General features: G+C 50.4%; 7 protein-coding genes across 7 annotated transcripts; 5 read left to right on the top strand and 2 right to left on the bottom strand.

Annotated features, from left to right (window-relative positions):
- Positions 1-665: 665 nt before the first annotated feature.
- On the top strand, positions 666-2,482 carry N7519_010719 (serine hydroxymethyltransferase; the record flags this gene model as incomplete). The annotated part of the gene is given in 6 exon segments (XM_057297492.1): positions 666-818; positions 877-933; positions 992-1,085; positions 1,145-1,282; positions 1,337-2,200; positions 2,214-2,482. The coding sequence occupies 6 exon segments, from the start codon at positions 666-668 to the stop codon at positions 2,480-2,482; spliced, it is 1,575 nt and encodes a 524-aa protein (XP_057145374.1).
- A 353-nt stretch (positions 2,483-2,835) lies between these two features.
- On the top strand, positions 2,836-4,186 carry N7519_010718 (MOSC domain protein; the record flags this gene model as incomplete). The annotated part of the gene is made up of 3 exons (XM_057297491.1): positions 2,836-2,850; positions 2,906-4,103; positions 4,164-4,186. The coding sequence occupies 3 exons, from the start codon at positions 2,836-2,838 to the stop codon at positions 4,184-4,186; spliced, it is 1,236 nt and encodes a 411-aa protein (XP_057145373.1).
- An 832-nt stretch (positions 4,187-5,018) lies between these two features.
- On the top strand, positions 5,019-7,013 carry N7519_010717 (putative Patatin-like serine hydrolase; the record flags this gene model as incomplete). Its single annotated transcript, XM_057297490.1, has 4 exons — positions 5,019-5,085; positions 5,136-5,721; positions 5,781-6,717; positions 6,771-7,013. The coding sequence occupies 4 exons, from the start codon at positions 5,019-5,021 to the stop codon at positions 7,011-7,013; spliced, it is 1,833 nt and encodes a 610-aa protein (XP_057145372.1).
- Positions 7,014-8,033: 1,020 nt separating this feature from the next.
- On the top strand, positions 8,034-10,560 carry N7519_010716 (DUF803 domain membrane protein; the record flags this gene model as incomplete). Its single annotated transcript, XM_057297489.1, has 2 exons — positions 8,034-8,792; positions 8,845-10,560. 2 exons carry the CDS (start codon positions 8,034-8,036, stop codon positions 10,558-10,560), a joined length of 2,475 nt encoding a protein of 824 aa, XP_057145371.1.
- Positions 10,561-11,194: 634 nt separating this feature from the next.
- On the bottom strand, positions 11,195-12,308 carry N7519_010715 (uncharacterized protein; the record flags this gene model as incomplete). The annotated part of the gene is made up of 2 exons (XM_057297488.1): positions 11,195-11,315; positions 11,380-12,308. The coding sequence occupies 2 exons, from the start codon at positions 12,306-12,308 to the stop codon at positions 11,195-11,197; spliced, it is 1,050 nt and encodes a 349-aa protein (XP_057145370.1).
- Positions 12,309-13,054: 746 nt separating this feature from the next.
- On the bottom strand, positions 13,055-14,305 carry N7519_010714 (uncharacterized protein; the record flags this gene model as incomplete). Its single annotated transcript, XM_057297487.1, has 5 exons — positions 13,055-13,454; positions 13,511-13,601; positions 13,653-13,691; positions 13,758-13,942; positions 14,007-14,305. The coding sequence occupies 5 exons, from the start codon at positions 14,303-14,305 to the stop codon at positions 13,055-13,057; spliced, it is 1,014 nt and encodes a 337-aa protein (XP_057145369.1).
- A 372-nt stretch (positions 14,306-14,677) lies between these two features.
- Positions 14,678-15,839, top strand: N7519_010713 (alpha/beta hydrolase; the record flags this gene model as incomplete). The annotated part of the gene is made up of 2 exons (XM_057297486.1): positions 14,678-14,871; positions 14,999-15,839. The coding sequence occupies 2 exons, from the start codon at positions 14,678-14,680 to the stop codon at positions 15,837-15,839; spliced, it is 1,035 nt and encodes a 344-aa protein (XP_057145368.1).
- Positions 15,840-18,401: the final 2,562 nt, after the last annotated feature.

Raw genomic sequence — 18,401 nt, 5'->3', positions numbered from 1 at the left:
AGTTGGTGTCATCACGTATCACGTCGTAGAGTGTGAGGATGGAGTACGTATAAGAGGATAATGCGGGACAAGAACATCGAGGGACCAAATCATTTCATGACTAATAGTAGCGATTATATATTGTGAAATTAACTGTACTCGAGAGTCACTTAGAGCATGCGATAACCGTATGTCCTCGTTGTACTGGAGTGTCGACAATGCGACGGTGGAACTGTTGCCACGAAGGGGTTCAAAATGGGGATAAGGATCTGACACAGCAGACCAATGAACCTACACAACAATTCCAATCGGATGGTACTGGCCCCTAGAAGGATGGTTAAGGGGCGTGGGACCTTTCAGCAGCGCCCGTCCAGCGCCAGCTAGACCGAAGTCCAGCCGTCACCGACGAGTGCTGACACAGATAAGAACGCCGTTTCTTCATCTTGGATTTAGTTGTGTGAAGAAGAAAAGAAGGGAAAAATTTTGCCGAGCGAAGATAAACCAACAGCTGGCGCACGGACCAGGCGGAGAGCTCGAACGGGAATAGTGCAATTTTCCCGCTTTCCGCGGGCAACGGAAAGGTGCCAGTGCTCGTCCGACTAGCATCAATCGTTTAAAAGCCGTTGCTTTCCTATCGGTCAAGTACATAATACCCTGCTTGAGAATTGACCTTCTTCAGCTTCATCATGTATTTGTCTCGCTGTGGTAGATCTGCTGCTCGCTTGCTCCCCCTTGGGAGCTCCCGGGCAGCCGTTGTCTCCGCTCGCGCCTCTATCGTGCCCAGATTAGCCCCCCAATCGCGGGGAGTAGCGACATCCACCCGTGATACGCAACACAAGGTTGGTGATCGGAATCGATTCAATGGCAATCGGAGCATGCAGACTGACCATTTAATAGTTGCTCGCGGCCTCTCTGGAGGAGTCCGACCCCGCCGTTTGGAACATTCTGCAGAAGGTGCGTCATCGCTGATAGAGCTCACCAATTGACCGAACAGCTACTAAAATCACCCCAGGAAAAACAACGTCAAAAGCACTTCATTAACCTGATCCCCTCCGAGAATTTCACATCGCAAGCTGTTCTCGATGCCCTAGGCAGTGTTATGCAAAGTACGTACTACATGTGACCGCCTCTACTTGCCCGACAGACCATTCTAACCGTAATTCAGACAAATATTCCGAGGGATACCCCGGTGCCCGGTACTATGGAGGAAACGAACACATTGATGCCTCCGAGCGGTTGTGCCAGCAGCGTGCCCTAGAGACCTTCCGTCTGAACCCGGAGGAATGGGGAGTGAACGTTCAACGTATGATACACTCGACGTGGTACGATGATATATGCGAAGGCTAACCCACTCCAGCTCTGTCTGGCTCACCCGCTAATCTCATGGCCTACTCCGCCCTCCTCAACACCCACGACCGCCTCATGGGCTTGGACCTTCCTCACGGTGGCCACCTGTCCCACGGTTATCAGACTCCTACCAAGAAGATTTCCGCTATCTCCAAATACTTCGAGACCTTCCCTTACCGCCTCGACGAGTCAACTGGTCTGATTGACTACGACGCGTTGGAGAAGTCGGCCACCCTATACAGGCCTAAGCTGATTATCGCGGGTACCTCGGCCTACAGTCGTCTGATTGACTACCCGCGCATGCGCGCGATCGCTGACTCCGTGGGTGCCTACTTGCTGGCCGATATGGCCCATATCTCGGGTCTTGTGGCTGCCGATGTGCTCCCATCTCCCTTCCCCTACTCAGATGTCGTGACCACCACCACCCACAAGTCTCTGCGTGGCCCGCGTGGCGCTATGATCTTCTACCGTAAGGGCGTGCGTAGCACAGACAAGAAGGGCAACCCCGTCATGTACGATCTCGAGAACCCAATCAACGCATCCGTCTTCCCCGGCCACCAGGGTGGCCCTCACAACCACACTATCACCGCGCTGGCCGTGGCCCTCAAGCAGGCTCAGTCACCTGACTTCGAGGCATACCAGAAGACAGTACTCCGCAATGCATCTGCTCTAGCCGGCCGCCTAGGTGACTCCACCAGCAACGGTGGACTCGGCTACAACATTGTGTCCGGTGGCACCGACAACCACCTCGTGCTAGTGGACCTTAAGAACCGCGGTGTGGACGGTGCTCGTGTTGAGCGCGTTCTCGAGCTGTGTGGTGTCGCCAGCAACAAGAACACCGTTCCCGGTGACAAGTCCGCCCTCAAGCCCGGTGGTCTGCGTCTCAGGAACCCCAGCCATGACTTCCCGTGGCTTCCAGCCCGAGGACTTCACCCGCGTCGCCGATATCGTCGACCGTGCGGTCACCATCACCCAGAAGCTGGACAAGGCTGCCCGTGAGTCGGCCCAGTCCCGCGGTGTCAAGAACCCCAATACTGTCAAGGCGTTCTTGGATTACGTGGGTGAGGGTGAGGAGATCTCGGAGATTGTTGTGCTCCGCCAAGAAGTTGAGGACTGGGTTGGTACCTTCAGCTTGCCATGGGCTGAGGACCAGTAGACGTTTTCTTTTTTTTCCTGATTCCCTCTGTATATTTCCTTGCATGATTTCGAAACGAATATGATTGAAGCCTCTTATTTAAGACTAGAAATGAACAAGTCCAAAGATACATTTACCTAAATAACTTACCTATGTGGACATATGTACTCATGCTACGGAGTAGAATATACAAAGTTAGGTAATAGACGGGCAGATTTACTCCGCAAACTCTAATTCACGGAAATGGGGAACGATGTCATCATTTTCTTTCCCCGAGATCGGCCTGCCAAAGTGAATTTTCATAACCGTAGATTGCATCGAGGTACGATATACTGCTCTCTTTTCATCTACAATAGAGCTTTCCACCTGCAATCATGAAAGTCAGCCAGGTACGAACACGGAATTGCGACGAAGACGGGAAACAAAATACTAACCCACCGTCAGCTCTATGTTTACCCGGTTAAATCCCTCCGACCAACAACAATCACAGAGGGTATCCTAACTACACGTGGCTTTCGATATGACCGCCACTTCATGCTCCTCAAAGTCATCCCAGCCGAGGATGGCTCCGACACCACAACCCTAAAGAACATGCATGTCCCGCACTTCCCAGAGATGGCCCTCTTTCACACAGACATCGAGTATCCGGAGACAGAAAAGGACAGTGGGAAATTGGTTATCACATATCACCCTCCTCCAGCAGAGTCAGCTACCAGACTCCGCGAAACCAATCGACTGGAAATCCCACTCCAGCCCAAGCCAAAAACCCTCAAGCCTCTCAAAATCGTTATGCACCAGAGCCCAACAACAGGATACAACATGGGCGCAGAGTACAACAACTGGTTCAGCGCTCGCTTCGGATACCCCGTAGTCCTAGCCTACCTTGGCCCGCATTCGAGAGAGGTGCTTGGCACACTCGCGCCAGCAAAGAAAGACAAAAAGACCCCGCTGCGCACAATACTCGAAAGCCTAACAAGTCCCGACAGGAAATGGGAACGGGTCCTCCCAATTCTCATTGTAGCATCCGCAATCAACATACTCCTGCATGGGGGTACAATCATCCGCGACGGGATGACCCCCCAAACAGCTCGCAGTCTCACACCCACACTCATTTTCGCTGCTAGTGCGGTAGTGTTGGTGTTGGTGCTATATTACTTTCACACTGTGCACGCACGGCATGAGGACCGTATTACGTTTGCGGACTGCGCGCCTTATCTGGTTATCTCCGAGACATCCGTTGATAATGTCTCAGCGAGGCTGCCGGACGGCGAAGAGATGGACCGCACGAAATTCCGGCCTAATATTGTTGTTTCGGGGGCTGGGGAGGCTTTCGAAGAGGACTTTTGGGGTGCGCTGACTGTGAACGCTGGATTGGAGCGTGGGTCGAGTAGGCTGTTGCTGACGGGGAATTGCGTACGCTGTCAGAGCCTTAATGTTGATTACGAGACTGGGAAGATGGGGACTGGTGAGTCTGGTGCTGTGCTTAAGAAGTTGATGAAGGATCGCAGGGTGGATTCCGGGGCGAAGTATAGCCCTGTCTTTGGTAGATATGCTTTCTTGGAGCCGAAGGGTGAGGGGATTAATCTGAGGGTTGGGGATGAGGTTTTGGTTTCCGAGAAAGGAACTAAGAGGTCTATTTTTGGTGAGTGTTTCTCCTACTTTCCGGCGAATTGTGGGAGCGAATGCTAATTGGGTTCTTTAGATTGGCCTGGCATGACGAATTGAAAATGACAGTGTAAATACCTAGGTAGATTATACTCTTGGTTGCACATCAATATGGACATCGAGGTATTTGTACATACCTTGGAGGATATCAAGGGAATTGACGTCATATTGGAGGTTGGAACTATAATATAAGATCTGGAACGAACTTTTTCACAGACGAACCTTGGAACAATTGTAGCTGACTTGACAAACCCTTGACATGAAGCGATACAAATATTTCTTCCTCCTCCTATGCATCAAATCACATCGTAGCTGAAATCTGAGTGAGAAGCATAAGAAAGCAATTTAATTGGGGAATAAACACACAGCCACAATTACATCATAACAAGACACCGCCACCGGTTGCCCCGAATGGTCACCTGACCTCTTTGACCCATGGAAAAGCAACAGTCAAAAGTGGACTTGGATTCGGTTTCTAAGAATAACTTGCATCTTTTGAACTTGCAGTTTCGTCTTCCCTTGCCGATTTTATTCAGTGACTTGTGCGACTCATACATTTTGTTGTGTCAAGCCAGTACAGCCTTATCGAACTATTAAGGGACTGTGGCTCAAGCCCCTCCAATCATCATCCATACGCCGCTGCCTATTTGGAGTCCACGCTAAACTGCGACTCTCACGTTTACCTGTCACGCCCCCAACCAGAGCTGGATTTGACTTGTGTTTCACCTGTGCGACGCTTCTGCCTCTTTATCCAAGACCTGATCGGTCAGGCGCCAAATATCCCGCGATCCGGTGCATAAGGCATTGCTGAGCCCCGCCGCGGGTAAGCTGCCGCAGCAGGCCAAAAAAAAAGCGATCGTAATCGTTCCAAAACATCACTGTTACAATCGCCATGGATCCAGCCAATCTGCGCCGCAAGGACACCACCAAGGGTCCTCCGCTGCGGATCCTGTCTCTAGGTTAGTATTATCTCATCTCGGCGTATATCAGACTCAGCTGACCTGAACAGATGGCGGTGGTGTTCGTGGCTACTCTATGCTTATTCTCCTCCAGGAACTCATGTACCGCACTTATGTTGAATGCGAAGGCAAGCCTCCGCGTCGAGACCAGATTCCCAAACCTTGCGATCACTTCGACTTGATCGCCGGTACCGGCACTGGCGGCTTGATCGCCCTGATGCTCGGTCGCCTCCGCCTGGATCTCGAGACTTGCAAAGAAGTATACGTACGCATGACTCGCAAAGTATTCGAGACCGACAAGACCATCGCTGGTATTCCCTACCGTTCGACTTTGTTCAAGGCCTCGAAGCTCGAGGAGGCGATCCGGGAATGTGTGCGGGAACATACAGTGTACGAGACGGAGGGAAATGACACGGGGAATGCTCCCAACCGTGATTCCATGGCCTCTATGACCAGCCTGCCATACAGCCCAGCGTCCATTCCACAACGCTCTATTAGTCGTGGCAGTTTCAGCACCGCTGCTGCTTCGCATCCAATGTCCCCGACCAGCCAAAGAGGCTCTGTTTTTCTGAATGGGTTGCGTTGGGGTAATCCAGACGCGCTGCTTTATGATAACCGAGAAAATCGGACGAAAACGTGAGTTCTATAATGCAAAACCATGGGTCGCTGGTACTGATATTTCATATAAAATATAGTGCGGTCACTGCTATGTACAAGGGCACTCCGCGTAAAGGAACGGCCGTCCTTCTACGATCCTACGACTCCCGCCGGGAACCTCCACCTGAATTCGACTGCACTATCTGGCAAGCAGGACGTGCGACATCTGCGACGGGGCTTGCTTTCAAGCCCATCCAGATTGGTCAGCACCATTTTATTGATGAGGGTCATGGCACATTCAATCCCGCGCCGCTGGTTCTTGATGAGGCTGTCGTGAATGAGTGGCCGGGTCGGGAAGTTGGTGTCTTCGTGAGTGTGGGAACTGGAAAGCGCCCACCTGGCACCAATAACCGACAACATGAATGGTGGGAGGATTTCTTCAGCGACTCGTTGGGCACATTTGCTGAAGCGCGGCGTCGGCTGATGACGAAGATTGAGGGCTGCGAGGATATTCACAATGACATGCTTCGAGACCGTCTCGCGAAACGCAATGTCAGCAAAGACAACTATTTCCGCCTCAATGTTGAGGTCGGGGTTGGCGAGTTTGGTATGAATGAATGGCACCGGCTAGCCGATATCAGCACCAACACACGGCAGTATCTGGCCAGGCCCGAAGTCAAGAAGATGATTCTAGAAGCAGGTGTGAGATTTGCTAAGATCGACCGCATGAACCGCCGTCTGGCGAGCCATGCTGCAGCTGGCGGGGATCGCGATGACCTATCGTTTGATCTTGAGACTGAAGAGCTTTCGCTTTCTCCTCCCGTTCAATCACATGTTCCACCCCTGCGCACTTCGCTGTCGAACTACCTGCGGAATTACCTGCGGACTTCGTTGGCTCTGCACACCACCCTCCACCTTCACAAGCGCCCCCACCCATTCCAACCGTGGTGGCTACATCCCCAACGGAAGACACACTCCCGATTCACCCAACACCTCAGGATAGCATATCTGTTTCCTCGCCTCGGCAATCTGGCAGTGATTATCGCCGAAGCCACGAGCTTGCAAGCCGACCAAGCTCGCAGCAACAGAGCTCTCCCACCCGGAGTGATGAGTACTTTGCAACCTTCAATGGCATGGCACCACCAGTGCCGCCCAAGACGCCCATCCCATACCCAGCTCAAGAAGATGACGGCGGCGTGGCTATGCCTGCACCACTGTTCTCCCAAGCACCATTGTCTACCTCGAACACCAAAGTCCGACCCCCTTACCCAGTTGATGAGCCGCCACCAACAGTAAACCGGCAACGCAAGCCCAGCTACCACGTGCGGTGATCCTCTTCTCACGTGCTTTCATCTCGAGTCCCTTTTTTTTTTTTACATGTGCGTTACGTTGTTTTTGTGTCTTTCCTGCTGAATACCCCTCTGGTGAGACGGTTGATTAAGGCTAAGAGGGGCGTCTTGGGTGCATGCGATCCTATTTATGATTTTTATCTTAGTTGACCCTGCGAAGAGATGGCCAGTGCTGGTCTCGCTCGGGCATAATGAATGACGACATTTATGAGACACCAAATGTGGGAATTGATGGTCTGTATAGTAATTATGTGAGAGCAAAAAGCAAGCATGGCAATTTCATCTACATAGATATTCCTGTACAATGTAAATTGCCTGTTGATCCCAACGTATACTACCTACATGTAGATATTATATTGTTCGAGGGGGATAAACTACACAGTTAAGCAATTTAGGCCAAAAAGTACAGGTACCTGCCGATCATAGCTCAGCCCGCCTCACCAGGAGTACCAGTACCTCCTTTCCCCACATGGGCCCAGCCTCTTTGTTTTGCATCTCGATCTCTTCCTCTTCCCCTTCCCCTTCCCCTTTTCTTTTTCTTTTTCTTTAATTTTGTACTTTTTATTCGATTCTTCACTCCTATTCTTTGTCTTAAATAGATTCTACTTTCTTGTTCTCCTCAAAATCTGATCCTGCCATTTGCCACCGAAAGTCATAGCGCCAACGGCTGACTTTCCCCCTTGCGGAATCCCACATTTTTCCTTTCCTCGTGGACATTTTCCAGAAGCATTCCCTGATCGCCAATATTCTAAATCACAATTATTTCTCTATCACAAAAGTCGTTGGGACACCTCGACTCGGAACCATTGTTGACGACGCAGGCCCCTCGTTGATAGTCGCCTCGGCGATACGCCCAATCTTTATCGATATCGTGGCAGCATCACCAAGTGTTTCAAATAGTCGCCGAGTCTCGTCTTCGGACGACTCTCTGTCCCCGCGACAAACCTCTCCTCCTCTTCCCACTGCTGGTCAGTGTGGTTTAAATCTCCAATATCCACAATCATGGATCCCAATTCCGCCTTATCGCATGCAAACAACCTTCTCGCACGCGCGGAAACCTCAGGCCGTCCACCGGTGTACAAGGCCGTCGGTATATCGCTGGCTGTCGCATCGGGCGTCTTCATCGGTATCTCGTTTGTGGTTAAGAAAATTGGACTGCTGAAGGCGAACGTGAAGTACAATGAGGAAGCTGGTGAGGGATATGGATATCTCAAGAATTTCTGGTGGTGGACTGGTATGACGCTGATGATTGTTGGAGAGATCTGCAATTTTGTAGCGTATGCGTTTGTCGATGCGATTTTGGTTACGCCGCTTGGTGCACTCTCGGTTGTGATTACGACGATTCTGTCAGCGATTTTCCTCAAGGAACGGCTTAGTTTCGTGGGCAAGGTTGGCTGTTTCTGTTGTATTATTGGATCGGTGACTATTGCTATGAATGCGCCTGAGCAGTCGTCTGTCAAGGATATTCAGAGTATGCAGCATTTTGTTATTCAGCCTGGGTTTCTGGTCTATGCTGGGGTGATCATTGTTGGAGCTGCTTTTACGGCTCTTTGGGCTGGTCCACGCTATGGAAAGTCGAGCATGTTTGTTTATATCAGTATTTGCAGCATGGTTGGTGGACTGAGTGTTGTGGCTACCCAGGGCTTGGGATCTGCCATTCTCGCTCAGATTAATGGCCAGGAGCAGTTCAAGCATTGGTTCCTCTATGTCTTGTTTGTGTTCGTTATCGGGACGCTGTTGACCGAGATTATTTATCTCAATGTACGTCTTCGCTCGCTTTGTGTCTCATGGCTATGCTAACCCCGATATACAGAAAGCGCTTAATCTTTTTAATGCCGCTCTGGTCACCCCGACTTACTATGTGATGTTCACTAGCGCCACCATTATCACATCCGCCATTCTGTTCCAGGGCTTCAAGGGTACCGGAATCCAGATTGCAACTGTGATTATTGGGTTCTTGCAAATCTGTGCCGGTGTGGTATTGCTGCAGCTATCCAAGTCCGCCAAGGACGTGCCCGATGCTGCTATTTTCAAGGGCGATCTGGATCAGATTCGAGAGGTTGCCGAGGTAGAAGAGCCCGAGTCTGAGCCCAAGGCAGACTCCATTCGTGGTGCGGCTTCTATCATCCGTCGCATTTCAACTGCTCGCCGCACTATGGAGACAGACGAAGCGCGCCGTTTCTTCCATGACAAACATGAGGATACCCTGAAAGTACCGGCCGAGAATGAGATAATTGAATGGGATGGCCTGCGCCGGCGCAAGACCGTTATTGGCGAGGGACCAACTATGTCACGTCCGATCACTCCACGAACACCCTCGGTCAAGCAACATCCACCGTGGGGCATGTCCCGATTTCCCGCTGTTGAGGATGAGGAGAACCACCGACCTAACACCAAGCAAAGCGGTCATTCTTTCATGGATAGCATTCGGTCTCGGGCTACCAGCGTCCTTCATCCTTCCCAATGGAAAGCTGTAAATACAGAAGACGAGAAAAGCTCCAACGCCAACACGCAATCAGTGGGAATGACAGACATGGCACAACAAAATGGCAATGCTGATGCCGAGTACCATGGTGCCGGTATGGCTGGGGGTTTGGAGGTTCCATTCAATGCAAACCGTGGGCGTAGTGATACGCTGCGGTCTGTATCATGGGCAGACGAAAAGGCTGAATCCCTGACACCGGAACCTCTCGCCAACACTGCCCGTCGGCAGTTCTCTTTCAACAACATGATGGGCCGTACGAAGGCCGACAGCGAATCTTCCGTCAAACCCACACCGGGCTCGCCCCGTGGCATCCTACGCCGAACTCACCTGGCAGCCGATATGCGCAAGTCTGCAACTGAGGAAGAGTCACTTGGTCTCGTCCACGGCGACTCACGCCGCTCCCAACCAGAAGAAGAACTCCTAAACGAAAAGCTAGACCGCTGGTCGAGCGCCGAGTCAGAGCTTGGCGAGCCTCAGCCCATGTTTGCAGGCCGATCACACGGCAACTCCGTGTCCAGCAACGTTTCCACAGCCGCGTTCCCCGCCTACGAGGACAATCACCACCACTACTCCGAGTCCAACAACCCCTACTACCTCCCACACAACCGACAAACCACCTCGTCCCCCGAACCCATCCCGCACGAAGAAGAGGGCTGGAGACACCCTTCCTCGAGGGGCAGTGGCGGCAGAACTCGCACACGGACAAACTCTTCTGTGCATGCCCATTCTCGCGCCCCGCCTCCAGCCCAATCCTCCTTCTCTACCCACCGTCATCCAAACCCCCTCCCGCCACTCCCTGATATCACGCCCACCACCACCCTCGACCTCATGCCCACCGCAATCAATGTACCGGCCTTGAGATCAGTCTCTTCAGAATCCGATATGGTAACGACCCTCTCCAGCGAGATAGAAGATCCCAATGACCCTCCGCCTGCCTACCCGACTCGTCAACAGAGTGGCTGGCGTCGGCATATGTCTGACAACAGCAGTCATGACGGCGAGACATATGCCACACGCGGAGGGAGGGGGAGTTCATTCAGGTGAATGTGAGAAAGCTGCACGATCCACCTGGCTTATATAGCCATCTTGGGGCTAATTTGTGATGCATATATCCTGTTTTCTTCGCATTATATTTGCATGGCTATGGCGCTTATTTGGAGATATTGTTGTTATTTCTTTTCTTTTCTGTATTTTTTGGATTATTTTGTGTTCGATCGAACCCTGTTTTATCACCTGTCTGTACATGTACATGTACATGTCATTGGGTTTCGATTTTGATTGTGTATATAATGGATGCTATGATGATGGTGTATGATCGATTAATGAAATGAACTTCACGTCTAAGTGTCAAGTGGAAATTAATGTACTGGAAGTCAACTTCCATCATAAGCTATATCGACAGCGGTAGTGTATTAGTCAATTGAACGAAGAGAAATTCCAAACCAGATGTTCAATAGCCAGAACGATCAGATTAGATTCGATGTGATCATAGATCATTGGGTATCATAAGTGCATGCAGCTGGAGGATTCCTCATCCTAACCCAGAAGATTAACGGAAAACCATGACTCTATCCAAAACGCCATCGACGGCAAAATGCCACACGCAATGCAATGCAATGCAAACCAAAAAGAGGAAAAAGAAGTCGCTGAATACAAACCATATCCATGGAAGAGAAGATCACTTCACCCCTTGCACACCAAACATACCAGCAACACTCCGCTGCCCCTTGGCAGCAACATGCATACCAGGGAAACGAGACTCCGCAAGACGACGCCCAGCTTTGATACTCTCGAGAGCCCTAGTGATAACAAGTTCAACGTCAGAAAGGATCACTCGTCGGTCATTCAACGCCATATACATACCAGTCCACACTAACGACCTTCACACCTTTCCATCCCCCACGGGCAATTTCCTGCTGAAGCTTACTCGCCGCAAGGCCTCCCCCTGCACCAGACACAGCCGTTCCAGCCCCAGATCCGGTATTGGGCTGTCCAACGAGAATATGCGTCACCGTCTTCCGGGCCATATAGATGGAGGTCTTGGCGCCATTCGAAGCGAGTAGATGTTTGAGTTTGTACTCCGATATCTGGGGGAGCGTAGAGCCATTTATGAAGATCGAGACACCAGCGAAGATACGTGAAGTCGCTTTCAGATCGAGGCCGGTGCCAGAGCGGGACTCGGGTTGGGGGTTGTCTTCTATTTCAGACTTTTCCGTTTCCTTGTCCATTTCCTTTGCATATAGAGCCGGACTTAGACTCCCGTTCCCCCCAACAACAGTCCTAGGCTTCTTCGTCTCCGCCTTAGTCTCCTTTTCGAATTCATCCACGGCCTTCCTCTTGCTCACACCCATAAATGACCGGATATCCCGAACGCCGAGATCATTCCGCTTAGCCACATCCCCGGCTACCATAGCCCATTTACCGGAAGCGGGGGCTTTAGGCGGTGACTGGGACGCGCATTTTCCATCGAATGCACCGGGTACAAGGGTGGACTTTTGCGTGGTCTTGCTTGCTGTTCCCGGTCCCGTTCCCCGCCCTGGAAGGCAATCCCCACTTCGATACTGCATGGTCAATTTTGCCGAGCGAGCATCTCGCCATGAGGTTGAACCGAGGAAACTGCCGCCTTCATCTGCGCGCTGGTGTCCTGTTGAGGCTGACTGCCAGGGATCGAAATGAAGGTGATTTCGGGGTTCTGGGAGTTGTGGTTTTGCAGGTCGTTCTCGTTCTGGTCGGTCGTTGTCCATGATTGGCTCCTGCAGTTTGGCGGCTTGGCAGCGCGGGTTCCCATTCATGATTTAAGGGCCACGTTGGCCGGGATGAAGTGGTCTGGGATGTGGTTGTGTTTGAGTTGAAATTTGGGCAAGAACCTTGGAAGTCGTCAAGTGGAAAGAACCATGGTTCGGATGTTTTGGTTTTGCTACTTTGGGTTAGACTGTCCTGAGCGCTTTAACAAGGTTGCATAACCCCAGCGCCTGAGGCACTAAATTGGTGCCTTACTACCTAGTAGTCTCTGGTTGTCCTGTGCACTTGCACTCGTTAGGCCTTCCCTGGCCCTCTTCTGCTTCTTCTTACCAATAATTACATTCAAGCGAGGTCAGAAAGGATTAACATTCCCCCCCTCTTCTAGTCGACCTTGAGTGGTGGTTTGAAACCGCGAACCTCGTGCTGAACCACCATCAGGTGTTTTCCTTGACTGTACTGTTTTCAGAGTATACGTATGCACTTGATGCGGGCGTGGGTCGAGGGCGGTCACGCCCGATTACCTTACTGGTGTCATCCTTTTTATGCGGAAGTTGTTTGCAGTGTGATTTCTCATATGCAACAAGGCCAGCGTCCTAACGCCTCGCAAGCTCCTGGCTCCAACAGCCAGTAAATGCAAGACAATAAGCCAACACTGAATGCGACCAGCATACAGCACCAACCTTGGAACTTCGTGACTCTACCTATGTAGTATAGCCAAACTATATCTTGTCCCTCTTGAATGCGTGTGAGGTCATATTAATTGATAAGTGTTTTGGTTGAAATAGACATACCGATACTAATTTTCCAGTCTTCGAGTCAACGACTGACTACTTTCGCCATCGATCTCCAAATAATTCCTAGATGATATCCTTGAACCAAGAGCAGACCCTCTCTTACTATGACGGGTCCTTTGCAGTTCGAATTCGGGCTCATTTGCTGGTCTCTTTTGAATTCCTTGCGACGGTCCAGTTGATCCAGCTCCTGATGCTGCGTTCTTGGACCTTTCGCTCTGCCCCTTGAGAAGTCCGTATAGGACGGGAGCGTTGGCGACGACAGCGGCAGCTAGTAACTCAATGGACGCCCAAGTGGTTCTGTTCACTTGTGCAGTGGAGTTTTTGGCGTTTTGGGGTAGTCTAGCAATAGTGATTGCGACAATGAAAAGACCGACGGCGAAGAGGGCCGCTAGCTGGATTTTTCTGGAGAGAACGCGTCAAAGATATGCATGTGTTGATATAACTCGGGCCAAGCTTACTCAATGATGGATCGTTTAACCAGAACCAGAATTGGAATTGGCAAGGCGATAAGCATAATATCGGTGATAACATTTAGGACACCTGATGAAACTACAATGTTAGAGCTATACATTGAAACGATCTTCCAGACGGAGGGCATACCGAGGACGATCAATTGCAGCTGTGCCCGGCAGCATATGCCTACATTGGTTAGAAAATAAATCAAAGTAAAAGTAAACATGAAAGAGGGAAGAAGGAAAGGAATACCAGGATCCGGCAATACCATCCAGTAATGGTTGAATGGGTCGCACTCTGTGAAAGTCACAATTTGTACGGTCACATAAGTGGCTGCGAATATCCCAATATATGAGATCATCGTGGCCTTCTCCCAGCGGAGGTTGGTGAGCAGTCTGCGGTAGGTATCAAGCAGGACCAATTTTTGCAACCAGAGACTAAAAAAGAAACATGAGAAAAGAAATAGCGGGACGACCCTGCAGTTCCATTCAACCTACGTACTAGGAATTATAGAAGACTCGATTGGCGAGCACAAATTTGCTCGCAATCTCTCTGTGACGGATCTCCTCGGGGGTGAAATTGTGCGAGCGTCTGAACGTGGTGGACATATTGTTGGTTCCCCAGATGAGAATAACATGGACCAAGGCGAGGCGTACGAGTGCACAGAGAATCGCTCCCATTGCAAAATAATCGCCCTGGATGAACTGGCGTCCTTTCAACTTTCGCAGTAGCAGCCGAAGCACAATCAAGCCGATTGCCAGCCAGGTAAACACCCAAAGAATGATGAGGGTGGAATCCATGGCATTCAGAGCATTTCAGGGCAACACTGAGACGGGGACAAACTATATCAAAAGATGATGGGAGGACTTTGAATAACCACCGGACATTATTACATAAAAAGAAATCTTAAAGGATTCAACTAATTTTACTTATTTCCCAGCTTTTGTAGACAAGCGAAAGTCAAGGTTCACTTGGCAAAGTTCAAATTCTATTTCTCTTCCATTTCTTCGCTTCTTCCTCGTATTTCCGGGGTTAACAAGATTAAAAAGCCCGACGGAGGAAATTCGGCAAAACCACTGGGGCTCTTGATTTGATTAGCCCCGTCCTACATAATCTCCCCATGAACCTTGTTCTCGTTTCATGTTCGACCCCTGCTTTGACATCCTCTCAAGATGTATATGAGGACATTATTATTATTGATCTGGGCAATTGTTGCTACAGCTTCAGGCTGGCGCGGTGAGACGCCAGCCCAGCGATCGTACATGTATGTTGGAGGACAATACATTCTGAATAGTGCTGGCCAGCATGTCTTCGCAGATCAGATGTACGTGGAAAAACTGACTCCGGCTGCGGGTGTTACGAAGCCGTATCCAATTGTCTTCATCCATGGACAAGCTCAAACAGGCACTGTATGTATCATTTGAAGAACACCTCTCCCCTTTTCAGAGGTTAACCGTGATGCTGGCAGAATTGGCTCAACAAGCCTGACGGAGGGAAGGCTGGGCCTCTTACTTTCTCTCTCAAGGATATGCATGCTATATCATCGACCAAACCTTCCGCGGCCGCAGTGCCTGGTTCCCCGGCAATGGGACAATGAACACCTACAGCGCCGAGCTGCTGCAGCAGCGCTTCACCGCGCCCAAACTGTACAACCTCTGGCCGCAGGCCTCCCTGCACACCCAATGGAACGGGACGGGCGTCATGGGCGACCCAAATTTCGACAATTACTATTCCTCGACGGTCGAGTTCCTCAGTTCAGCAACCCACCAGCAATCGACCGTCCAGGCCGCCGGCGCCGCCCTGCTCGACACCATTGGATCCCCAGTCATTCTCCTCGCGCACTCCCAGGGCGGAACTATTCCCTGGCTCCTTGCGGATGTGCGCCCGAATCTCGTCCACTCCATCGTTTCAATCGAACCGACTGGTCCTCCTTTCCAGGACGCTGTCTTCAGCAATTCTTCCACGCGCGTCTATGGGCTTACCGATATCCCGCTAACCTACTCACCAGCCCTGGCCGATCCAGTCGAGCTCGTGAAACACGTCATTCCTTCCAACTCGTCGCTGTACTCCGACTGCGTAATCCAGGCCGATTCCCCCGCACCGAGACAGCTCGTCAATCTCGCCGGGGTGCCCATCCTGGTCCTGACGACCGAATCCTCCTACCACGCGCCTTATGACTGGTGCACAGTCAAGTTCCTGCAACAGGCAGGTGTCCCGGCGGAACATCTGCAGCTGGCGGATATCGGCATCCATGGAAATGGACATATGGTGTTCATGGAGAAGAATAGTTTGCAAGTTGCTGCTGTTCTGCAGAAGTGGATGGAGCGGACGTAATTTGCAGGATGCAAGCCTTTTTCTGTTCGGCCAAAGCTGAATCTTCAATCATTTTCCTTCGCTACACTACATCGTCTGTCAAAGCATGTGGTCCTTTGGAACGTGCTCGGATCAAAGCAAGAGCTCTTGCCTCCATCTTATATTGAAAATTCTGAACCGCTCTTTGTATTACGTCTTCAGCGGTATCATTTTCTTCAGCCCTTCGCTCCAGGCTATCCTAGTCAGATCGGCCGAGCAATTGTTCAGGCTGCCGTAGGTTGCTTGTAGAGACCGCCCTGTCATTTTCTCTTGACCATTTGGCAATGGGAGGTATCTCTGTTCTCCGATAATCAAGGCTATCTCACTTCCTGCGGATTCCTAACAAGTTGTACCTGGGTAGGTAACAGAAGGGAGGTCTGTTGAACCTTTGAAGGTTCCAAGGTTACGCGACGGACGCTAAACCGAAAAGGCAAAACTAACTCGAAAAGGAAACCCACAGGTCCCCGGGGCCGTTTACATGTACAATGACTCAGGTGGTACTTTTATTATCTTATCCATGCACGATTTGTCATTATGCGCCATTCGATGTCCGGTCCTCCTATGCTTCCGAAATACTCTGGCTTCCAGCTCTCATTGCCCTCTACTCTCCATCTATTCATCTCTCAACCGTCTGGGAAACCTACCAGTGGAAACTCCTCAGTGGCCTGCAGCGGTATCGAACAAACATGCCAAGCTCAAGTGGATCAGACAGTGGAACAGATGATGACCTAGGAAGCCAGTCTTTCTCAGAATATGATCATGACCAATGCGTCGCCGCGATGGAGGGGAAGGAGAGTCCCACAGGACCTAGACCCATCTGACATCGCCGGGCGATCATTAGTGGACTTCGTACTTCTCTTATGCCTCCTCAGAATCCCCCAGACACGTCTCCAGACGATATAGATATTGAAGAGGATGGCTTCATTCACATTGAGGAAAGAAAGATGACTTGCATTTTGAACTCGGCCCAGAAGAGGCTAATCTGTTTTGGAGTCCTCTTCCATCTGATCTTCCGTTTGAAAAGACCGTTCTCACACAGATGGCTGCATACGACGGAAATGTGGATAGATATGTCCGACTCATTGCACCCCCGAAGGCTCAGAAGCACCACCAAGTCCTATTGCATCCTTCGCGGAATTCATCATAACACAATGTTTGCTAGACGGCGGGCCGACCAGCTTGAAGTCAACCCTAGCAGAGCACTCCTCCCATGTCGCTCATTAAGTGCACTTGCATCTAACGAAGCCAACTATTGCACCATTCGCATTGCTATCAACACCCGCCGTGTCATGGTCAATGATATTGCTGACTTTAGCAACAACTCACAGTATCTCCCTAGATGATATGGTGGCCATTGAAGCCTTACAAGAACACGCTACACAATTTTGCCGTCAAGTGTCCATCCATGCTCCCGCAGATTTCCATTACGTGTGTCATGTCTGACGACGAAGCGACGTATAGAGCCCTCCAGCCTGCACATGCACCGACAGAAAGTCTCTTACAAATTGCTCGGAGAAGGGAGAATCCATTCTATGTCCAAGACATGGAAAACCGGGCAGCAGAGCAGGGCTGGCAGGAGGAAATTCTTCCATCGCTTGATGGGACGCGAGCGACTCTGGAGATCGATCTCGAGCCAACGACAAACGTGGTCTGTAGCGTTGTTAGACCATCCGAGATGTATGATGACTATGGCTTTGTGGGTATCTACGATGGTGGACAACCGCGCCCAGGACAAGTAGAGAGAGGTATGTGTGGTTGTCGCCGGAGACGACCCGTAAGATCGAGGAAGGACATGCCGGTGGACTTCTCGTCGGTGATACCGATGACTTATACACCATTTCTACTAGCAAAGAAGAGACCTCCGTGTAATCTAGCCCTCTATTTGTCCTTTTATTATTCAATTGTAGCCCTTTTTAATCCACGTTAAACCTAATTGTATCGGAAGGATAGGTACTCTAAGAGGGCGAGGTCGGGTCTTGTGTGTCGGGATTGGAGGTTACAGGACGATGTATTACACTAAATCCAAGGCAAAAGTCGAAAGGGAAATTCACTTCTACAATAGAAAAGCAGTTGGAAAAAGAACAATCCATTCCGGACCAAAACCAACGTTGTATGTCGCTAAAGACCCAGAGTTCATAACCGTTCATTACCATAATCATCTCTCTAGTAGAGTGGCAAAAGCAGAAAGTAGAGAGGGGAGTAAAACCAAAGGCCATGCCACATCCTTTTCAAAACCCAAGAAAGCAAAAAAGGAAAAAGAAAAACTCGTTAAGATGGCCCAAGTCATCACACAAAGAAAATTCGTTCATAAGAGATTCGTCACATCGTAGTCATCGAGGTTTGCATCACTATCCAAGTCTTCAACAAGTGACAAGTCTTTCAACATTGCTCTAATGTTGGACCGTGAAGAGATCTTGCGCCTAGTTCTCCTCCCCAAAGTTAGATAGTCTCGAAAACAGAGATTTCTTCCTGAAAACAAAAACGCAGAGACAAATGAGCTTCGTTTCGTGTCGACACCGCCGCGCCTGTCGATCTCCACATGTT

This window comes from Penicillium mononematosum, assembly GCF_028829835.1.
Source record: "Penicillium mononematosum strain IBT 11891 chromosome Unknown utg000005l:1.0-9366267.0:1.0-9372171.0, whole genome shotgun sequence".
Classification (NCBI taxonomy): Eukaryota; Fungi; Ascomycota; class Eurotiomycetes; order Eurotiales; family Aspergillaceae; genus Penicillium; species Penicillium mononematosum.
The sequence above is the reverse complement of the archived record's forward strand: the minus strand, read 5'-3'. Positions and strand labels throughout refer to the sequence as shown.